Source organism: Salvelinus alpinus, chromosome 12 (assembly GCF_045679555.1).
Source record: "Salvelinus alpinus chromosome 12, SLU_Salpinus.1, whole genome shotgun sequence".
Classification (NCBI taxonomy): Eukaryota; Metazoa; Chordata; class Actinopteri; order Salmoniformes; family Salmonidae; genus Salvelinus; species Salvelinus alpinus.
Window position 1 is genome coordinate 7,649,099 of NC_092097.1, and position 21,173 is coordinate 7,670,271.

Here is a 21,173-nt window from a genome sequence, read left to right on the forward strand (position 1 = left end):
AAACCTGACAGAAAAATTACGTGGTACTGTATGTATAAGAAAAAGAGAGATATCCTGTTCAGAATGTGCTGTGTTTAGTCAATTATCTCTACACATTATATCATCTCTATCCACCTGGTTGTACACAAAGAGGTTGTCGTTCTACTGAGATACCTACAGGAGAGGGAGAGAGAGAGGCCCAGCCATGGCCATTTTCTTTCCCATAGCAGACAGTGTGGGCACCATCTGTCAATGGCCACGGATGAATGGGGCTGGGAGGAGGCTAAATATGTGTCTCACAGTGGGCTGAAAATGAATTAAATATGGCTTGGTTTATTTCCCAGCTCCTATTTTCTGGAACTATTCACAGATATCCCTGCATGGAGCATACAGAGGGCTACACAATCACTAAGGGCATAGCTGGTTTGTAGACACACTGCAGCAGACTAGCTGAGATGGAATAGAGATCAGCGTGTCACTGACTAGACCTGGGTTTTATTTTTGGATTTCATACCATTGAACAGCCAGTGCTATATAGTGATGGGGGAAAAATCAACACAGTTATATATTGTAATATTACTTGGACAATATTATATCAATACTTTGACTCCCAAGTATCAATTTGCTGGCAATTCCCAGCCCTAGTGCTATAGGAAACAACCTTATACACACAATCCATGACATCATGCTTCACATGCCAGAGATAGAGTAGCCAGTAGGATATTAAAAACAATAACCTAAATGCATTGCAAACAATGGAGGTATTGTCCCCCACCACCCATCGTGTGATCCCAACCCCTGCTTCACAATAATGTGGAAACAACTTTAAATCAAAACGCAAAAGCTGGGGCAGCATTCAAGAGAAAGCTTTTCAAATGCATGCAATGTGAACACTGAGAGACGGTGTAAAAACCGTAGAGGCTTTTTCTTAATCGATGCTGGGCCAGATTAGCTCCATTCAGGGACAATGAAGTCGGCAGCAGCAAGCAGGTGTTAGCGACAGCTGTAGTAAGGGGGCGTGCTGACTGCGCGAGGCATCGAGAGGAGACAGTGAGGAGAGAGGGGCGTTTCTATTTGTTGTGCTGTAGAAAGCAACAGGCTCGACAGGCAGGGAAAAGGTTCTGCTTGGTTTTACTCACCCAGCATCTGGCTGAAGAGAAGCTGCTCCAGGTCACCAAGGACAGTCACTACCAGCTCTGGATCCACCTTGAGGAAGGACTGGCTCCCATCCCCTTGGCCCTTGGCCCCTGCCTCCCCAGAAGCTCCCGCCACCTGCTTCTTGTTGACAGCCTTGGCCTTGCTGGAGAGGATCTCATCATCAGATTTGCCATCCTCAGGGGCCTTACTCAGGGGCTTCACCTCTGCATAGGGACCCCTAGGGATCCGGCTCTGACCGGGTCTGACCAGGCCAGAAGGAGCCGCCAGTGGGCTGAAGGGTTTGGGTTTGCCCTGGAAGAGAGAGTGCTCTGACTTGGAGAGGTTGCGTGAGAGTGGCGCGCCCCCTCCTCCGCCACTGCCACCCCCTCCTGCCAGCTTGGGCTTGCCCGTCTTGAGATGCCCCGCTCCAGGCTTGGCCATGTCATCACACCACTTGGGCTCGTAGAGGTGCATCTTCTTCTCTGCATCGGTGAGCACGGCCAGGTTGGTCAGGGACCTCTGCTTGCGAAGGTTGGAGGACACAGGCAGCCGCCCTTCAGAGCTACCTGCACGGTACACCCTCAGTTCCCCTCGCTGGGCACTCTGGGGCATCCCCGACTTGCCCCTCTTGGCTGCCACGCCAACAGCTTTGCCCTCTGCTTGGCCGTACGTTTTGGTACTTTCCGCCCGTTCCATCTTTAAATCTCCTTCTCTGCCTCCTTTCACACTACTTCTGAGCATGCCTCCTGCATGAGAGCATTGAGAAAAGCATCAGCAAGGAGAAAAAAATAGTATTCCTCTCGGTCCCCTTGTCCTTGTCAAGAGAAAACAGAAAAAGGCAACCAAAACACAGTTCTTGGATCTTTGGTCCTTTTTTCAGAAAGATTATAATTATTTTCCTCTCCTCCTTCCCCCTCTCTGTCCTCATGACAGACTCTCCCTTCTTTTCTCTCCTTTCTTTCCCTGTCCTCTCTCTCTCTCGTTCTCCCTGGCTCCGTTTTCTACTCCTCCCTTCAGCAGAGCCTCCTGCCGCTGAAGCGCGCAGCAGCAGGATGACAGTAGCAGCAGACGCAACAACAATCCCTCCCCCCTCTTCCTCCTCCTCCTTCTCTCCCCCCTCCTCCCTCTCTCATCCTATGTACCATTTAAAGATACTTTGCTCTGCCTCAGCAGTATGTGTGAAATGTAAAGGGAGCGATGAGAAATGATAAGCTTGGCATTTTTAAAACTGGAAAGCATCTTTTTTTTTATTTTTATCACAGGCATGTTTTCACACGCCCTCGTCTCTCTCAATCCCTTTGTTCTTCCCCTCCCCCCTCCCTTCACCTCTTGGGTCAGGCACGTTCATCGCACACACAATTGTGCATGATTGGCCTGCGTGCTGTGGAAATGGATTGTGCAGTCAGACACATTTAGGCACGCCGTTTACTCGGTGCACAAAATGAACAGGGTTAACAGCCCGTGAGGAAAGCTGTGTCCAAAAGCCCACAACAACTGGAACATCCAGCTTAGTTGTTTATCCTGTCTGAGCTGCCTTATTACCTAACTCTAACGCTGATTTAATCATATGCTTAAATCTACTGAGTGTTATTGACTTTTTACTTCAATGGAACTAGTCCAATGATGTTTACAGAAGAACAATGCTGTCCAATAAGTTTCCAAGTGTGTCAGTACCGTATTTTCATGTATATATACAGTGGGGAGAACAAGTATTTGATACACTGCCGATTTTGCAGGTTTTCCTACTTACAAAGCATGTAGAGGTCTGTAATTTTTATCATAGGTACACTTCAACTGTGAGAGACGGAATCTAAAACAAAAATCCAGAAAATCACATTGTGTAATTAATTAGCATTTTATCGCATGACATAAGTATTCGATCACCTACCAACCAGTAAGAATTCCAGCTCTCACAGACCTGTTAGTTTTTCTTTAAGAAGCCCTCCTGTTCTCCACTCATTACCTGTAGTAACTGCACCTGTTTGAACTCGTTACCTGTATAAAAGACACCTGTCCACACACTCAATCAAACAGACTCCAACCTCTCCACAATGGCCAAGACCAGAGAGCTGTGTAAGGACATCAGGGATAAAATTGTAGACCTGCAAAAGGCTGGGATGGGCTACAGGACAATAGGCAAGCAGCTTGGTGAGAAGGCAACAACTGTTGGCGCAATTATTAGAAAATGGAAGAAGTTCAAGATAACTGTCAATCACCCTCGGTCTGTGGCTCCATGCAAGATCTCACCTCGTGGGGCATCAATGATCATGAGGAAGGTGAGGGATCAGCCCAGAACTACACGGCAGGACCTGGTCAATGACCTGAAGAGAGCTGGGACCACAGTCTCAAAGAAAACCATTAGTAACACACTACGCCGTCATGGCTTAAAATCCTGCAGCGCACGCAAGGTCCCCCTGCTCAAGCCAGCGCATGTCCAGGCCCGTCTGAAGTTTGCCAATGACCATCTGGATGATCCAGAGGAGGAATGGGAGAAGGTCATGTGGTCTGATGAGACAAAAATAGAGCTTTTTGGTCTAAACTCCACTCGCCGTGTTTGGAGGAAGAAGAAGGATGAGTACAACCCCAAGAACACCATCCCAACCGTGAAGCATGGAGGTGGAAACATCATTCTTTGGGGATGCTTTTCTGCAAAGGGGACAGGACGACTACACCGTATTGAGGGGAGGATGGATGGGGCCATGTATCGCGAGATCTTGGCCAACAACCTCCTTCCCTCAGTAAGAGCATTGAAGATGGGTCGTGGCTGGGCCTTCCAGCATGACAACGACCCGAAACACACAGCCAGGGCAACTAAGGAGTGGCTCCGTAAGAAGCATCTCAAGGTCCTGGAGTGGCCTAGCCAGTCTCCAGACCTGAACCCAATAGAAAATCTTTGGAGGGAGCTGAAAGTCCGTATTGCCCAGCGACAGCCCCGAAACGTGAAGGATCTGGAGAATCTGGGTCTGGATCAGAGAATCAGAGAATCAGAGAATCTGGATCTGGAGAAGGTCTGTATGGAGGAGTGGGCCAAAATCCCTGCTGCAGTGTGTGCAAACCTGGTCAAGAACTACAGGAAACGTATGATCTCTGTAATTGCAAATAAAAGGTTTCTGTACCAAATATTAAGTTCTGCTTTTCTGATGTATCAAATACTTATGTCATGCAATAAAATGCAAATTAATTACTTAAAAATCATACAATGTGATTTTCTGGATTTTTGTTTTAGATTCCGTCTCTCACAGTTGAAGTGTACCTATGATAAAAATTACAGACCTCTACATGCTTTGTAAGTAGGAAAACCTGCAAAATCGGCAGTGTATCAAATACTTGTTCTCCCCACTGTATCAGTGTAAGGATACACCGTGACTGTACAAACATAATTTGGAAGTCATAATTTACTATCGACATTAACATCTTATTTAGAAGAAGAAAAAACGATTCTGTCAGATAATATCACTCGTATATCAAAATTATTGACGGTAAATCAAATAAAATTGTATTGGTCGCGTACACAGTTTCACACAATAGGAAACAAGCTTGTCAGAGCAGCTTGGGAGTAAGGTCATCATCAATAGACTAAACTCTGCATGAGGGAATTGCTTGGGACGAGCAAGAACACGTTTCAAATAAACAAAACAAAATGCTGATTTTGGCAGGTGTCTATGGAGGTTTTCAGGTCAGGTCCTTTTTCACTATACAGTATCTCGCCAACAGCCTACATGAGTGTCACTGGACCAAACAATTGTCAACTTTCCCCTGGCCAGCCAATCAGAATGAGTTTTTGCCAACAAAAGGGCTTTATTACAGACAGAAATACTCCTCAGCACCCTCAGATTTGGAGGTTCTGGGCTGCCGTGGTTACACATGGTCTGCGGTTGTGAGGCAGGTTGGACGTACTGCCAAATTCTCTAAATCGACGTTGGAGGTGGCTTATGGTAGAGAAATTGACATTCAATTCTCTGGCAACAGCTCTGGTGGATATTCCTGCAGTTAGCATGCCAATTGCATGCTCCCTCAAAACTTAAGACATCTGTGGCATTGTGTTGCGTGACAAAACTGCACATTTCAGAGTGGCCTTTTATTGTCCGTAGCACAAGGTACACCTGTGTAATGATCGTGCTGTTTAATCAGATTATTGATATGCTACACCTGTCAGGTGGATGGATTATCTTGACAAAGGATAAAATGCTCACTAACAGGGATGTAAACAAATTTGTGAAATACATTTGAGAAAAATACACTTTTTGTGCATATGGACCATTTCTGGGATCATTTATTCAGCTTATGAAACCAGAACTTTACATGTTCCATTTACATTTTTGTTCAGTGTACTAAGAAAGGAAATGGTGGAATGGTAATTACAGTTAACCTATTTATTCATTTTTCAATAAATTCAATAAAACAAGTGCAACTAGGCGCCATTTGATACCACCATTTCCTATTGAATACTAGGAAAATACTGTAAAATAAAGTGCTAGCACACTTTGGAAAGAGCTGCAAGCAGCATAAGCACTAAACCCAGGTAACAGCATCCAACCCAGACTCATAATGTCTTATAGTATGTAAGTATAGCACTGGAATTACTGCAAAATGACTGTCTGCTTCACCCCTTCCCCTTAGAACAAGTGGACATTCATTGACTCTAAATACTGCATGAGGGCTGCTATACCAGCTAGGTGGCTTTCTGTTCACACAGACAACAGAGCTGGGAAATACATGCCTGTTTATTAACCTCTATACCTTCTATTAAAGTGAAATAGTACAATATAGTGTGCATACATACTGTATGCACAATTATGTGTGTTGACATACAGTATGTGTGTAATGTGCCCGCTTGAGAAATCAAGGAATAATTTCTAGGTTGTGCTCAAAAGCAATGAAACACAATTTCTCTTAACCAGGAGAACCAATAAACTTTTGGGAACACTATGGTTCACTTCGCTTTGATGCAATGCAACGGACTAGTTTGTTACGATGCCTCAAGGGCCCTTTCTCACTGCTCTCCCACCGTGTGCCCCACACACTCCACTGGCCTGATATGTGGGTCCCGTGGCACCTGGGGTTCTTCTAAGACCCATGGAGTCATTTGATGTGGCTTAGCGAGGGGGACTGAAAACAATGTCATGTTTCGTTCTTGCTTGTCACAAGCGATGCCCCCATGCTGAGTTGAGTCCATTGATGATGACCTCACTCCCAAGCTGCTCTGACAAGCTTGTTTCCTGCTGTGTAGATATTTGTGGATGGGAAAAAGTTGATCACAATATTCTGAAAGTATTTCTGTATGAGCATATTTATGAAAATGTAGCTGAAGATATTGCAATTGCATCAAGTCATTTCTGCCTGAGCAACCCTACTGCATAACCAACATATCAACTGTGCCTAAGTCCTTATAAAGAGAATGTTAGCTTACAAAAGACCACACAGAGTATCATAACGTACTCAGCCAATGATACGGCGAGCCCATTTCCAGACTGTTCTCGACTGATTTAATGAACTAGGAGAGAGACACCCTTCCTCAGGAGAGATGAGGGTGAAACAGCATCCAGACGTTGCTTTCCCACAGATCTGGAGACTATTCCGAATGTACTGGCCAGCAGTGTGTGTGTGTGTGTGTGTGTGTGTGTGTGTGTGTGTGTGTGTGTGTGTGTGTGTGTGTGTGTGTGTGTGTGTGTGTGTGTGTGTGTGTGTGTGTGTGTGTGTGTGTGTGTGTGTGTGTGTGTGTGTGTGTTTACATGTGTGTCTGGTTGTGTGTGTATGTCTATGAGTAAAGAGGCTATGAGGGGATAGCTCCACAGCTGCCAGTAGTAAATTTCCCTGGACAATCTGTGTAATCATTTTGTGGCGACTCAGCTGCTATGGGGTGCTGCAACATATGATGATGCAACACATAAAAGATGTAGAGGAACGTCCAAATGTTCTCGCCCAGTGTGTGTGTGTGCGCGGGCGTGTGCGTGTGCGTGTGTGGTCAAAGAAAAGCAGAGTGATCATTGATATCCTACCATAAAAATACATCTTGTTTAAAACACTATTTAAATAATTTTGCTGAGCGGAATACGAGACTGAGGGTCCACGATATTGCAAAAACCTGAATTAAACAATATTCTGTGTTTTTTCCCTCCCCAACCTTCCCTATATGCTGAATATTAGTGCATTCCTGCTGAGCTCAATGGGCTGGAAACCTGTAGAGGAAGGCTGAAGCAAACTGCTAATCCATCTTGCTCGTTTCCAATCTCAGTAAAGTGATTATCTTACCTCCTTGTTTTAATGTGGGAGCATTTTGTCTTATGCCACAGAAATAATACTATTTTTAGAGTAAAATATTCCACTATATTGTTCCTGGACAAACCGACCAAAAATGTCAAAATGTTTACAGGTTGTTTCAACAGAAGTAATTCTTAATGAGCAACTGAATGCAAAAAAATACGTATCTTGTTAAAAATGGCCTATGTGGCATTGATATTAGTCAGAAACATTTATTCCAGTGGAAAAATGTGCTAAAAAGTGCAAGTAGGATAATATTGGTCATAAAGTCAGTATTTTCCAAAAACAGAGTTAAGATTTATGTAACTGAGGTCGTCACGATTTACACAGGGGTTGGGTTTGGAATACAATCATGCCCACATGCCCTTGCTGTTTGAACTCTATGCAATCGTATAGCAGAACCTGACCGTGAGACAAACCTGCCCCCATTAAGCAGCTCCTTAGACTTGTTTACTTAAGACAACACGTCGCCAATGTTCTGTTGAAAGAACACTTGGCCCCTAAACCCTTTATGGAGTGGCCACTTGTTGATGTGTTTGATAGTGATCACTCGAGTCTGCCACTGTGTTGGACAAAATGAGAATTGAGACGATACGCACTGGCATCCCAACTGCCACAATAGAAGAAAAAAACATTTGAGAGAATCGTGTCTGCTGCCACGACCTGTTTTGTAACATGATTCGCTATGAAATACTCCCAGATATGCACTTTTTTTTAAATTTGAAAAATACTGCACCAAACACCTTAGCTAGATGTAAAATTGCGCTCCTCGGAGATCTCCTCAATAAAAACTTCAAACTTAATAACAGATTTCTTGATTAATCTTAGATTAATTCGGACTACTTTGAAGAAGAGGTAGTGGCTATGTTGTTGCTACTCCAGAAGGACAAACAACAGTAACAGCCACGGTACGATATGGGAACATAATACACCCAAATCGAACCACACCACCAAGACCAAATGAGCACCAGAAAAACACATGCAGAATTGGTGCGTTCAGCCCCCTTTAAGACATGGCTGCATAGATCCCCTTCTGAGCGTCATTACCGACAGTCAATGCTGATATAACAGCAATCAGATCAGAGTTACATATAATTTCTTTCTTAAGATTGTTTGTTTGCTTGTTTTGTTTCACGAATGAAGCCACACACTGATTACACTGATGAAGTCCCACAGAGAGCATTTATCCATATGAAATAAACATATAACCCGAGCGTCCCTCTCTCCCTCATCAATAGTGTCTGAGACACAGTGACAGATTGGAAGTGGCCCCCAGGGCTGTCCCGGGGGGACGAGAGGCACTCCCTGACAGGAGGCGATAGTTGATCCCCAGATCAAATCACTGGGTACCTCAGTCCTGCATCTGTCCATTCGGCCCTGAAGACCACTCAACCATGCAACCTCCACCACCCTCTCTCAGAGGAATAAAGTGAGGGGCGGCCACAGCCTCTCTAAGTCATCACGATAATTAAGAGACTACTTTGAAGGCTTTTATAGTGAATGCAGTTTTATGAGGTACTTTTCTCATTATCCGTGCATTGGGTGTTCCTAAACAGTACTGATCAGTACAAAACTTGGACACAATGCCCCCCTATCTTTATTACATTACCAGTGACCTTTGCATTCTCCTCTTAGGCCTGTGGTAATTGTAGGTTTACATTGTGGTTTGTTGTAGATAGGAATGTTTGTAAATGGATAGTAATGGCAGAATGACTATTCTCCAATTGTCAACCATTAAGTAACTTCTTACTAAACATTTTCACAGGCATGTCACTGTGAAATCGAAAAGCTCCTATTCAACATTTGACGATGCGAAACGTACAAACACCTGCTGTACTTGTCTTTCTACGATAAGATATGACTAAAACAGGCAGTGGAGTTAAGAGTGGCTTTTTTAAGCAGTTTTCATCTTTTGTCCGGGATTTGAGAGTGATTTTAACAGTCAGGGAAACGTGTTTTCCCACATGTCTATTTATGAAACGCTGTACTGACAAGACAGCAGCAGTGCCCTCCAGTCGTGACAAACTGCTGGAGGAGATCCTAGATCCTGATGTATCAAACAGGTGGAGTAATGAAGCTTTTACTGTACTGTACGTTAGCAGTCACTGTAGTGAGAACTAGTGACAGGGGCTGAGTTGGGCATATTAACAGTAGACTATTATAATATAGACTATATACTGTATGTGTCTGGCAGTCTGACCTGTTTACTGAAAAACAACTGCATGTTAATATACAGTATCATATTTCGCCGTATTGCCACGACTGACCAAAAAATACAGGGGGTGATCAAAATGTTAGTAAAGTAGCGATGTGTTGTTTTAATGTCATATGTTGAATAATGTAAAACATTATGTTGATTTGACTTTAACCAACTTTAGGTCTTCTCCCTGAAGATGTTCTCTACCTGCAAGACAATGGGTCATAAAGAAGAACCCTTCACAACTAGGTGAAGATACCATGTGACCTCCCTGGACTAGAAAAGCTCTCTATCTATCCCTGGAGCTCTCTTATCCTCCTCTCTGCCCCGCTCTGGGCTCAGCTACTTCTCAAGGGAGAGAAAGTATCTTTAGGGAAATAGTACCCAGGGGGTAAAGTACATTTTAGGGAGAAAGTACCTATTCAGTACGGGAATTGGGACTTGAGTGTCCCAGTCTTCATATTACTTTTGCTTTGGTCTTTCAACAACATGTGGTAGGAAACAGCGCAATAGCCACTCTGACAAGGTAAAAACCTGAGCAAGGCACTGTTCCCCGGGCGCCGAAGACGTGGATGTCGATTAAGGCACGTCTCTGATTCAGAGGGGTTGGGTTAAATGCGGAAGACACATTTCAGTTGAAGGCATTCAGTTGTTCAACTGACTAGGTATCCCCCTTTCCCTTTCCCTGCGACATGAATAGGTTACATCAGTATCCAAGGTACCCATCTCCCCTAATCTTCATCGGATGCACTCATAAATGTTCTTCTACTCACAGAATGTTTCTAAGATATGAAGTTATGATTCTGCGAGCATTGGTCAAACAACCAATAATACTGAGTGACTCTGGTTCTGTTCCTGTGGTTGGTCCGGATTGCGTTCTCTTTTTGAGTGAACCACGGTGCGTTGTTTAGTGCGCTGTTTAGATATTGTTCACACCAGTCCAAACAAACTGAACTAAGGTGGTAAATGCACCAGAGTTCGGGAAAAACCACTCCAAACCAATTCGATGCGAAAGGCCCCTTAGTCCCAGAAAAAGGCATAAGACTTTAGAGAGCTAGTTATTGCCTAAACACTAGCACACTTAAGCTTACTGTGTGCTTCCCAGTCGAAACTGTCAAGGCTCAGGAGAAGACCCAGATGCAAACAGTTTCGAAGTAACAAAGGTTTATTACAATGACGGGGGTCAGACAAATGACAGGTCAAGGGCAGGCAGAGGTCAGTAATCCAGAGCAGAGTCCGAAAGGTACGGAACGGCAGGCAGGCTCAGGGTCAGGGCAGACAGAGGTCAGTAATCCAGGGTGGTGTGACAAGGTACAGAACGGCAAGCAGGCTCAAGGTCAGGGCAGGCAGAATGGACGAAGAGAAAACTAAAAAACAGGAACTAGAGAAAGACAGGAGCATGGAAAAAATGCTGGTAGGCTTGACAAAACAAAACTAATTGGCAACAGACAAACAGAGTACACAGGTATAAATGCACTGGGGATAATGGGGAAGATGGGTGACACCTTTAGGGGGGTGGAGACAAGCACAAAGACAGATGAAACAGGTCAGTCGTGTGACAGAAACAAGTTTGTGTATATATTATGACAATATTTTGTGATGTTTTTGTATGTTTTGTAAGTTTTCTTGAGGCTAGTCGAAGTTCGGTAGCCGAAGTATACACCCCTTCGTCAGTGATTGGTCAACAGTAGGGATTATTCAATTAAGTGTTTGTTGTCATTCAACAACAGACAACTAGTTTTCATGTACATTTTTCACTTGAGAAATACTGCACCAAACATATTAGTTACTGTAGATGTAAAATTGTGCGACTAAGACCTCTGCCAAAATGTAAAATATGAATTTCAAACATTAATTCAGACTATTTTGAGGTTGTGTACTTTTGCTATCTCAAGAGGGAAAAACAGTAATTTTGTTGCTTCTTGTTTTCCAAGTGTAGGTATTTTAAGGGAGTATTAGAGCACAGACATTCACTCCACCTAACCGAGCTCTGCTAGGAGCAAACCGAACCTATGTATACGGACGCCTAAGCTAACCTTCTTCAAGGAAAGAAGAAGACAGTCAGAGCACAGCCTCCGCAACTCAAGGAATTAGCCAAAAGACAGAGCAACCAGGAACACAATCCTGAGGAGACAAGAAGAGAAACAATCACAAGGAAACTCAGAACAAGAAAGGATACACAGCCATCTTCCCCTTTGTGTTTGTCTATGTGGCCTGAGCAACAGACTTTGCTCATTCCCTGAGTATGACATCTTAATATTCTGATATATCGAGGTCTTTACTTCGTATCTTTCACCCTGTTCCCTAAACTTTTCCATGATCATTCTCATTATGCTTGTAAATATTTTGATTACTTATTATAATTGATGTATAATGGAATTGTGTTGTCTTCTTACTCTTGAAGAAGTGAGTTCAAATTGACTAGTAAAGAACTCATACCTTCAGATAAACCAATTATATTACCAGGTTATTGTTGAACTAACGCATAAGTCAGGTCTTCTCAGAAGACCAGTTTTGTCCAATAAATCATCAAATCAAATTTTATTTGTCACATACACATGGTTAGCAGATGTTAATGCGAGTGTAGCGAAATGCTTGTGCTTCTAGTTCCGACAATGCAGTAATAACCAACGAGTAATCTAACCTAACAATTCCACAACTACTACCTTATACACACAAGTGTAAAGGGATAAAGAATATGTACATAAAGATATATGAATGAGTGATGGTACAGAACGGCATAGGTAAGATGTAGTAGATGGTATAGAGTACAGTATATACATATGAGATGAGTAATGTAGGGTATGTAAACATAAAAGTGCATAGCTTAAAGTGGCTAGTGATACATGTATTACATAAAGATGGCAAGATGCAGTAGATGATATAGAGTACAGTATATACATATACATTATATTAAGTGGCATTGTTTAAAGTGGCTAGTCATACATTTTTTATAAATTTTCATCAATTCCATTATTAAAGTGAGCTGGAGTTGAGTCAGTATGTTGGCAGCAGCCACTCTATGTTAGTGGTGGCTGTTTAACAGTCTGATGGCCTTGAGATAGAAGATGTTTTTCAGTCTCTCGGTCCCTGCTTTGATGCACCTGTACTGACCTCGCCTTCTGGATGATAGCGGGGTGAACAGGCAGTGGCTCGGGTGGTTGTTGTCCTTGATGATCTTTATGGACTTCCTGTGACATCGGGTGGTGTAGGTGTCCTGGAGGGCAGGTAGTTTGCCCCCAGTGATGCGTTGTGCAGACCTCACTACCCTCTGGAGAGCCTTACGGTTGTGGGCGGAGTAGTTGCCGTACCAGGCGGTGATACAGCCCGACAGGATGCTCTCGATTGTGCATCTGTAGAAGTTTGTGAGTGCTTTTGGTGACAAGCCGAATTTCTTCAGCCTCCTGAGGTGGACCAATTCAGTTTGTCCGTGATGTGTACGCCGAGGAACTTAAAACTTACTACCCTCTCCACTACTGTCCCATCGATGTGGATAGGGGGGTGCTCCCTCTGCTGTTTCCTGAAGTCCACAATCATCTCCTTTGTTTTGTTGACGTTGAGTGTGAGGTTATTTTCCTGACACCGATAACAGGCTGGTGCCCCGATTTCATAGTAATAACTGGACACACTTCCCTATGTAAGCATTAACACAATCCAGACTGTGCATTGTCAGGGTATTGACACACAACTCAGTGGTGTGGGAAGGCTGGAGGCCGAGTGACTTCAACCGCTGAGGTGTGCGGTAATTACCTAGCAACGCACAGTCGGGGGTGTGTTAATGTGCTTATAAGAAAAATGGATTGCAACATTTTATTTGTGAGAGAAGAAGAAGCCAGCAGTTTCTAGTTGCAGCCGTGTGGTTCATTTCTGACATTAACGTATCCCCCACTACTTCTCTGACTGTTGCCATGTTACTAAGCGACATACAACAAGAAGTACCATTATGCCGATGATGACAGAACGATAATATTGGCCTCAGTCTGCCTTAGTAGTAATGCCATAACTGCTACATACTCACTTGGCTAGCCAGCTATTGAGTAGCAGGGACAATTAGCTGCCTCTTCCTCTCTGTTGGTTGTTACACAAGCTGGCTAAACTTCTTGTCACTTCACTTGCTAGCTAACTAGTGCGCTAACATTAGCTAGCTACCTACAGTACAGCAGAGTCTCGTCAGAGACTCGACAGCAGAAATGAGAACAAACTCTATCTTCCTAGCTATAGTGCCTTCAGATAGTATTCATACCCCTTTATTTATTCCACATTTTGTTATGTTACAGCATAAATTCAAAATTGATTAAATACATGTTTTTTTCTCACCCGTATAACACACAATGCCCAATAATGACAACGTAAAAACTAAATACAGGAATATCTCATTTACTGTACATAGGTATCTACACGCCTCAGCCATCACATTTTAGAAACACCTTTGGCAGCGATACAGCTGTGAGTCTTTCTGGGTAAGTCTCTAAGAGATTTGCACACCTGGATTGTGCAATATTTGCACATTATTCTTCTTAAAATTCCTCAAGCTCTGTCAAGTTGGTTGTTGATCATTGCTACACAGTCATTTCCAAGTCTTGCCAAAGATTTTGAAGCTGATTTAAGTCAAACCTGTAACTAGGCCACTCAGGAACATGCAAAGTTGTCTTGGAATCAACTCCGGTGTATATTTGGCCTTGTGTTATAGGTTATTGTCATGCTGAAAGTGAATTTGTCTGCCAGTGTCTGTTGGAATGCAGACTGAACCAGGTTTTCCTCTAGGATTTTGCTTGTGCTTAGCTCTATTCCATTTATTTTTACTCCTTGGTCCTTGTTGATGACAAGCATAACCATAATATGATGCAGCCACCACCATCCGCTCCGGCAACTGAGTTAGGAAGGACGCCTGTATCTTTGAAGTGACTGGGTGTATTGATACACCATCCAAAGTGTGATTATTAACTTCACCATTCTCAAAGGGATATTCAATGCTTTTCTTAACTTAACCAATCTACCAATAGGTGCCCGTCTTTGCGAGGCATTGGAAAACATCCCTGTTTTTTGTAGTTGAATCTGTGTTTGAAATTCCCTGCTCGACTGAGGAACCTTACAGATACTTGTATATGTGGGGTACAGAGATAAGGAAGTCATTCAAAAATCATGTTAAAGACTATTGCAACTAATTATGAGACTTGTTAAGCACATTTTTACTCCTGAACTTATTTAGGCTTGCAATAACAATGGCTGTTGAATACTTATTGACTCAGCTGTTCATTTTGTATTAATTTGTACAGTTGAAGTCAGAAGTTTACATACACCTTAGCCAAATACAATTAAACTCAGTTTTTCACAATTCCTGACATTTAATCCTAGTAAAAAATCCCTGTTTTAGGTCAGTTAGGATCACCACATTATTTTAAGAATGTGAAATGTCAGAATAACAGTAGAGAGAACTTGGGTCAAATGTTTCGGGTAGCCTTCCACAAGCTTCCCACAATAAGTTGGGTGAATTTTGGCCCATTCCTCCTGACAGAGCTGGTGTAACTGAGTCAGGTTTGTAGGCCTCCTTGCTTGCACATGCTTTTTCAGTGCTGCCCACAAATGTTCTATGGGATTGAGGTCAGGGCTTTGTGATGGCCACTCCAATACCTTGACTTTGTTGTCCTTAAGCCATTTTGCCACAACTTTGAAGTATGCTTGCGATCATTGTTCATTTGGAAGACCCATTTGCGACCAAGCTTTAACTTCCTGACTGATGTCTTGAGATGTTGCTTCAATATATCCACATCATTTTCCTACCTCATGATGCCATCTATTTTGTGTAGTGCACCTGTCCCTCCTGCAACAAAGCACCCCCACAACATGATGCTGCCACCCCCGTGCTTCACGTTTGAGATGATGTTCTTCGGCTTGCAAGCCTCCCCCTTTTTCCTCCAAACATAATGATGGTCATTATGGCCAAACAGTTCTGTTTTTGTTTCATCAGACCAGATTACATTTCTCCAAAAAGTACGATCTTTGTCCTCATGTGCAGTTGCAAACCGTAGTCTGGCTTTTTTATGGTGGTTTTGGAGCAGTGGCTTCTTCCTTGCTGAGCGGCCTTTCAGGTTATGTCGATATATGACTCGTTTTACTGTGGATATAGATACTTTTGTACCTGTTTCCTCCAGCATCTTCACAAGGTCCTTTGCTGTTGTTCTGGGATTGATTTGCACTTTTCGCACCAAAGTACGTTAATCTCTAGGAGACAGAACGCGTCTCCTTCCTGAGTGGTATGACGGCTGCGTTGTCCCATGGTGTTTATACTTGTGTACTATTGTTTGTACAGATGAATGTGGTACCTTCAGGCGTTTGGAAATTGCTCCCAAGTATGAACCAGACTTGTGGAGGTCTACCATTTTTTTCTGAGGTCTAGACTGATTTCTTTTGATTTTCCCATGATGTCAATCAAAGAGGCAGTGAGTTTGAAGGTAGGCCTTGAAATACAGCCACACGTACACCTGCAATTGACTCAAATTATGTCAATTAGCCTATCAGAAGCGTCTAGAGCCATGACATCATCTTCTGGAATTTTCCAAGCTGTTTAAACGGTACAGTCAACTTAGTGTATGTAAACGTCTGACGTACTGGAATTGTGATACAGTGAATTATTAGTGAAATAATCTGTCTGTAAACAATTGTTGGAAAAATGACTTGTGTCATGCACAAAGTAGATGTCCTAACCGACTTGCCAAAACTATAGTTTGTTCACAAGAAATTTGTGGACTGGTTGAAAAACGAGTTTTAATGACTCCAACCTAAGTGTATGTAAACTTCCGACTTCAACTGTAAATATTTCAAAATCCTTAAACACTTTGACATTATAGAGTATTGTGTCTAGGCCAGTGACTCAATATCTAAATGTAATCAATTTCAAATTCAGGCTGTAACACAACAAAATGTTTGAAAAGTCAAGGGGTGTGGATACTTTCTGAAGGCACTGTAGCTAGTAATGCAATGACTGCTATACCTACAGTATGTGGCTAGCCAGCCACTGTAGCAGGGCAAATTGTCAGCAAGTTGTGTCGTGCTTCTTGATTGACGATTGGTTGGCTCACTTAACGTTAGTTAGCAAGCGTGCATGCTCACTGGCCAGGCAGCAACCTACTTGCTATGAAGTTACAAGAAAACAAACCAACAACCTAACAAACTGAAATTGGATGCATTCTAAATGCACGACCGACGAGGGTAAACTTTACTACCTAGCTAGAACTAATTAGTTTATGCAGAGATGTCTTTTTTGCAGAATCTTAAGGTGAGTGATATGCATACTATGGTCTGTCTGTGTTACAAAATGTGTTGCAGCCATGAGCCAAGTTTAACAATAATCTTTTCATTTTAACATAACCTTCATTAAAGTTTGTGGTTACCACTGGTTATGGATCGGAGGTGAGATACATTTTCTGCCATGTTTTGTTTTGGTCAGGGCTCAGAGTTGGCGCATTGATATTTTGAAAACTGGAACTACTTCAGTGATTGACGAGGCTACATCAGACAGTGCAGATTACAGGGAATTGTCGATGGCTTGGAACCCCATTTTAGCCAATCAGATCGTAATGTAATGTAGCTAATCATGGTTGAATCATCTGTCAAAACATGATCTGGGGCAAGGATTGATTCTAAGCAGAGTGGAATTCAAATAGATTTATGTTGAAAAGGAACATGGAAAAACCACATAGTCGTAATTTGAACATTAGGACACATTTTGGTGGCGGTCTGTTGGAATGGTGAAACATCCTCACCAAAGACTGAACATTCCGTATTATGTGTGTGAATGTAAATGTGTTTAGTGTTTGTTAAAGGGCCTTGTTTTCAGTCGTATTTCATATCCTGTTATAGTTTGAATATTTTTCTATCATTTCACCTGCAGCAGTTAAGTGTGTCAATTGAATGTGTGAGGTATGTGTGTAGAATCAGGATTAGCTAATTGTGTATTGTAGGCCCCACCAATTTGAGTTGATTGAATACAGGTGTATATGTGTTTGTGGGAGATGGTCAGTGGGGGCGGGACTGTCCTGCTGGGAAGTTGGCGATGGCATAAATTGATTTTGTTAAGCAGTGGCGTGTATTCATGGAGGCCAAGAGAAGCGAGGCTTCCCCAAAAATTGACCAAGATCTTTTTTTTAAAATCATAAAATAATTTATCTTTTGTTTCTCTGTGTTTCATCATTTTCCTTCAATTCGCAAGATGCTGAAAGTATCTCACAGGAGAAATCATCCGAGTGAGCGAAACAGCACCCCTCTGTCTCTCCACATGTAAGCCATATGTCTAATGCTTAGCATTGGTAAGGAAAGCCAGCGAACATTTGGCCTCTCTTGATAAAAAAAGTATAAAAAATGTGCCAATCAGCGTTGAGCTAATCTGAGCGAGCTCAACTGTGAATGGTCTTGGCGCACCAAAAAAAAGTGTTAAGGGAAGCCAGCTTGTATTTTGGCATCACTCCTATCCAATCCAATTCAGAGCATACGTCATTGATAGAAACTTGAATTGTTGCATCTCGTTGTGTTGTTGTCCTCCGGTGGTTAGCTAGCTAGCTAAAATTGAGACTTTCCTAAATTAGTCATGGAAGGATATAGAGATTTGGACTTTTGGTTTTACTTAATTCTCTGTATTGGCCAATGATTATAACGACGATTCGGATCCAACCATTAATTCATACATTGTTGTGCCTCTGGCCTGAGAGTATGGAAGTTCAATATGCAGCTAGATGTTGAAGACTAATGTTAACTAGCTAACGTTGACCATGAATGGAAGTTAGGCTAGCGAGCATGCATTTTAGCCAGGTAGCCGAGGACAACAAAAAATAAAAGTGTATACTGTATGACAGAGTGATAGATAATTTCGTCAACATGAAAGAGAGGAGGATGGCATTAGCGTTTCTCTACAAGTAGGGTGAGTCAACATGTTTTTCTACTTGTACGAACATGCACGCACACACACACACACACACACATGGAAACACGCACACAGAAATCAGAACCATGGACGGCCACATCATATGCTATTTAGCTTACGTTGATTGGACTTAATTGTTTTTGCTATCTTTTAGTTGTCACTGTAATAGACTAAACAGAGGTGATTTGATGTTGTTGAAATGGTGCTGGAATAGTGGTGGCAGCTACTGTTTTATTTGCAACTTTGCGATAACTCTGTGGTTCTAAATCAATAGTTGTTTCCGAAAATGTTGGAAACATTAACTTGCTTGACCATGCTGTAGGTCAGGTAACTGTCTGTAACTGTAATGCAATATGCTTTGTGGACTTCACTGGACAGAAGTTGCTATCCGGTTTTGTGTTAAAACAAAGATGGGGTTGAATTTATTCTGCCACTGTGTCTTCTTATTGTTTCAGCAAGCAACGCAATTATCACAACACATAGGTTGGGGGGCTTGGCTTCCCCAGTGATTTTACCCACGCGCCGCTACTGTTGCTGAGTTAGAAAGAAGAAGTGCGTTGAGTAAGGTTGGAGATGATTAATGGAAAACAGTTGCGTCGAGAAATAGAACAAAAAGGAAGTGGTCTCAAATTGAAGTGGATGGTAAGTGTAATGCAGGCAAGGATTTGTGTCCTGTTTGGATGAGTTTTTTGGATAAGGATGAATATCTGGGAGACACGTATGAGGTCTCGAGGAAGGTGAAACGGGCGCTGGGAAAAGTGGAGTTAATTTGAGTGACCAGAAGTGGGCTTGTTCTGATTGATTGTATTTCTGAGGAACAGAGAGAAAGTGCAGTGGGAATTACAAGAATCTTGACATCCAACGTGTCGTGTTTTGAACTTCGGAGCAGGGCGCTTGAAAAGGGAGTCATCTCCGGGGCGTCGATGGTAGTTGAGGGTTAGAGTTCTTGGAGTGCCCTGTAATGTTGAAGGAAGTTGAGGTGGCAAAAGTCAGGATGGTCCATCAGATCTCCTATGTAGAGGCAACCAAAAGAGTTGAGAAAGAAAGTGACAGTGTTGAAGATATGGTCGCGGATGAACCGCAGCCCATGAATGTGTGCCAAGCAAGAGAAGCGGATATGCTATGGGTTAAAAAGGTGGATTTTGTAGCGGTCATTGCAACTGCGAGATTATTCTGTATAATGAAGAGATCATTACAAATGTAATAAATTATTATTACTATCTGTTAACTGTACGGCACAAGTATCAAAGAAATGAAAGAAGTTGGTCATCATTGTGGCTGCAGCTGAAAAGTATCTGGGACTTCAGGAGTTCACAGCGGAAAAACCCCCTGAAGGGAGTATTGAGGGAGGCGGGACTAGCTACCTTGACTGACGTTGACATCATCGAATCACCGCCCCGTTTCCTGTTCCACCACCAAACAACCTATGCAAACAGTCAATCCGGACGCTTGATCGAATGACACATACAGTTAGTAAACAAGGAAAGACAGAAAGTTGTTGTAGAAGGAAAGAGAAGACAAGGAATAAAGCTAGCTGAGGGTTGGAGGTCGGAAATGGCGGCGAGTAGTGCGGGAGAAATTGAGAAAAAGTTGGTGAAGCAACAGCTGTGCTGGAATGCAAACAGTCTGGGTGTCAGTTCTGATGGTATGGAGCGGGAGGATGAGGTTCAAAGACATAGGAAGAAGAGAGATCATGATACAGAAAGCAGTGGAGGGTCTAGTAAAGAAACCATGAAGAGGGCCATGGTAGGAAGCAAGAGTAATGATGTGTTGGAGAGGAAAGTGGTGATAGTATTTGATGAGACCACAGGGCCTCACTTACACCCTGTCCGACTAACTATCGCCGTAGAGAAAGAGGTAGGTGAAGTCAAATTAGCTTGGTTCATTGGAAATGGTAGATTGTTAATATTGTGTGGTAGCCAGGCTCAGCAAGAGAATATTCTGAAAATGGAAAAGCTTAATGGGAAGAAGATTAAAAGCCATGTCCCTGGTGCTTATACACGAGTGTGTAATCCTAAGGGTGGAGATGGATGTGAGTCATCACTGGGGTCCCAATATCTATGTCCACAGATGATATTAAAGAAAATGTGAAGGGAGGCAGAGTGATTGGGGCCAAAAGGCTGATCAGTAGGAAAGAGGGTCAAAGAAGTGAAAGCTTATCAGTCATGCTGAGGTTTTGAGAAAGTCTTGCTGGGAAAAGTACAGATAGGATTCATTAGCTTCAATGTTAGAGAATTTGTCCCATATACACTGCAGTGTTTTAAATGCCAAGGAATGGGACATGTAACTGCTCAGTGTAAAGGGGAAAAAAATATGTACCAAGTGTGGAGGTGCACATGATTACGATGAATGTGGAAGCAATGTGAAGGTTAAGTGCTGTAATTGTGGGGTGGAACACGGTGCAGCATTTGGTGGATGCCAGGTACAGAGAGAGGCTAGAGAGGCTCAGAGACATAGGATCAGTCATGATGTATCGTATGCAAAGGCCGTAAAACAGATTGGTAGAACTACAGTGCGGACTGATGGAGTTTACATGGATGCACCTGTAGTAAGTGGACATACTGTTGGGGCCCTTATGATGGCCCTGGCATGGTTTGGGGGCCTGTTCAGAAATCTTGTGGTTATGAATGTGCAGTGTCGAAGGGCACTTTGCTAATGAATAAAGTTGACTTCATAGCTTTT

At 42.8% G+C, this 21,173-nt stretch overlaps 1 protein-coding gene across 7 annotated transcripts in view; it reads right to left on the reverse strand.

The window, feature by feature from the left end:
- The window catches only part of LOC139535409 (neuron navigator 1-like), a 107,223-nt gene that overhangs the window by 77,316 nt on the left and 8,734 nt on the right, over positions 1–21,173 (reverse strand). The window contains exons 3-4 of one of the 7 annotated variants that reach the window (XM_071334787.1): positions 15,387–15,392; positions 1,119–1,862 (exon numbers count right to left, since the gene is read on the reverse strand). The exons of 5 other annotated variants lie outside the window; for them this stretch is intronic. In XM_071334787.1, coding sequence (XP_071190888.1) covers positions 1,119–1,862; positions 15,387–15,392 — 750 coding nt within the window. Of the gene's footprint in view, positions 1–1,118; positions 2,149–15,386; positions 15,393–21,173 lie in introns of those variants that run through there. One more of the 7 variants, XM_071334788.1, reaches the window with a different exon arrangement.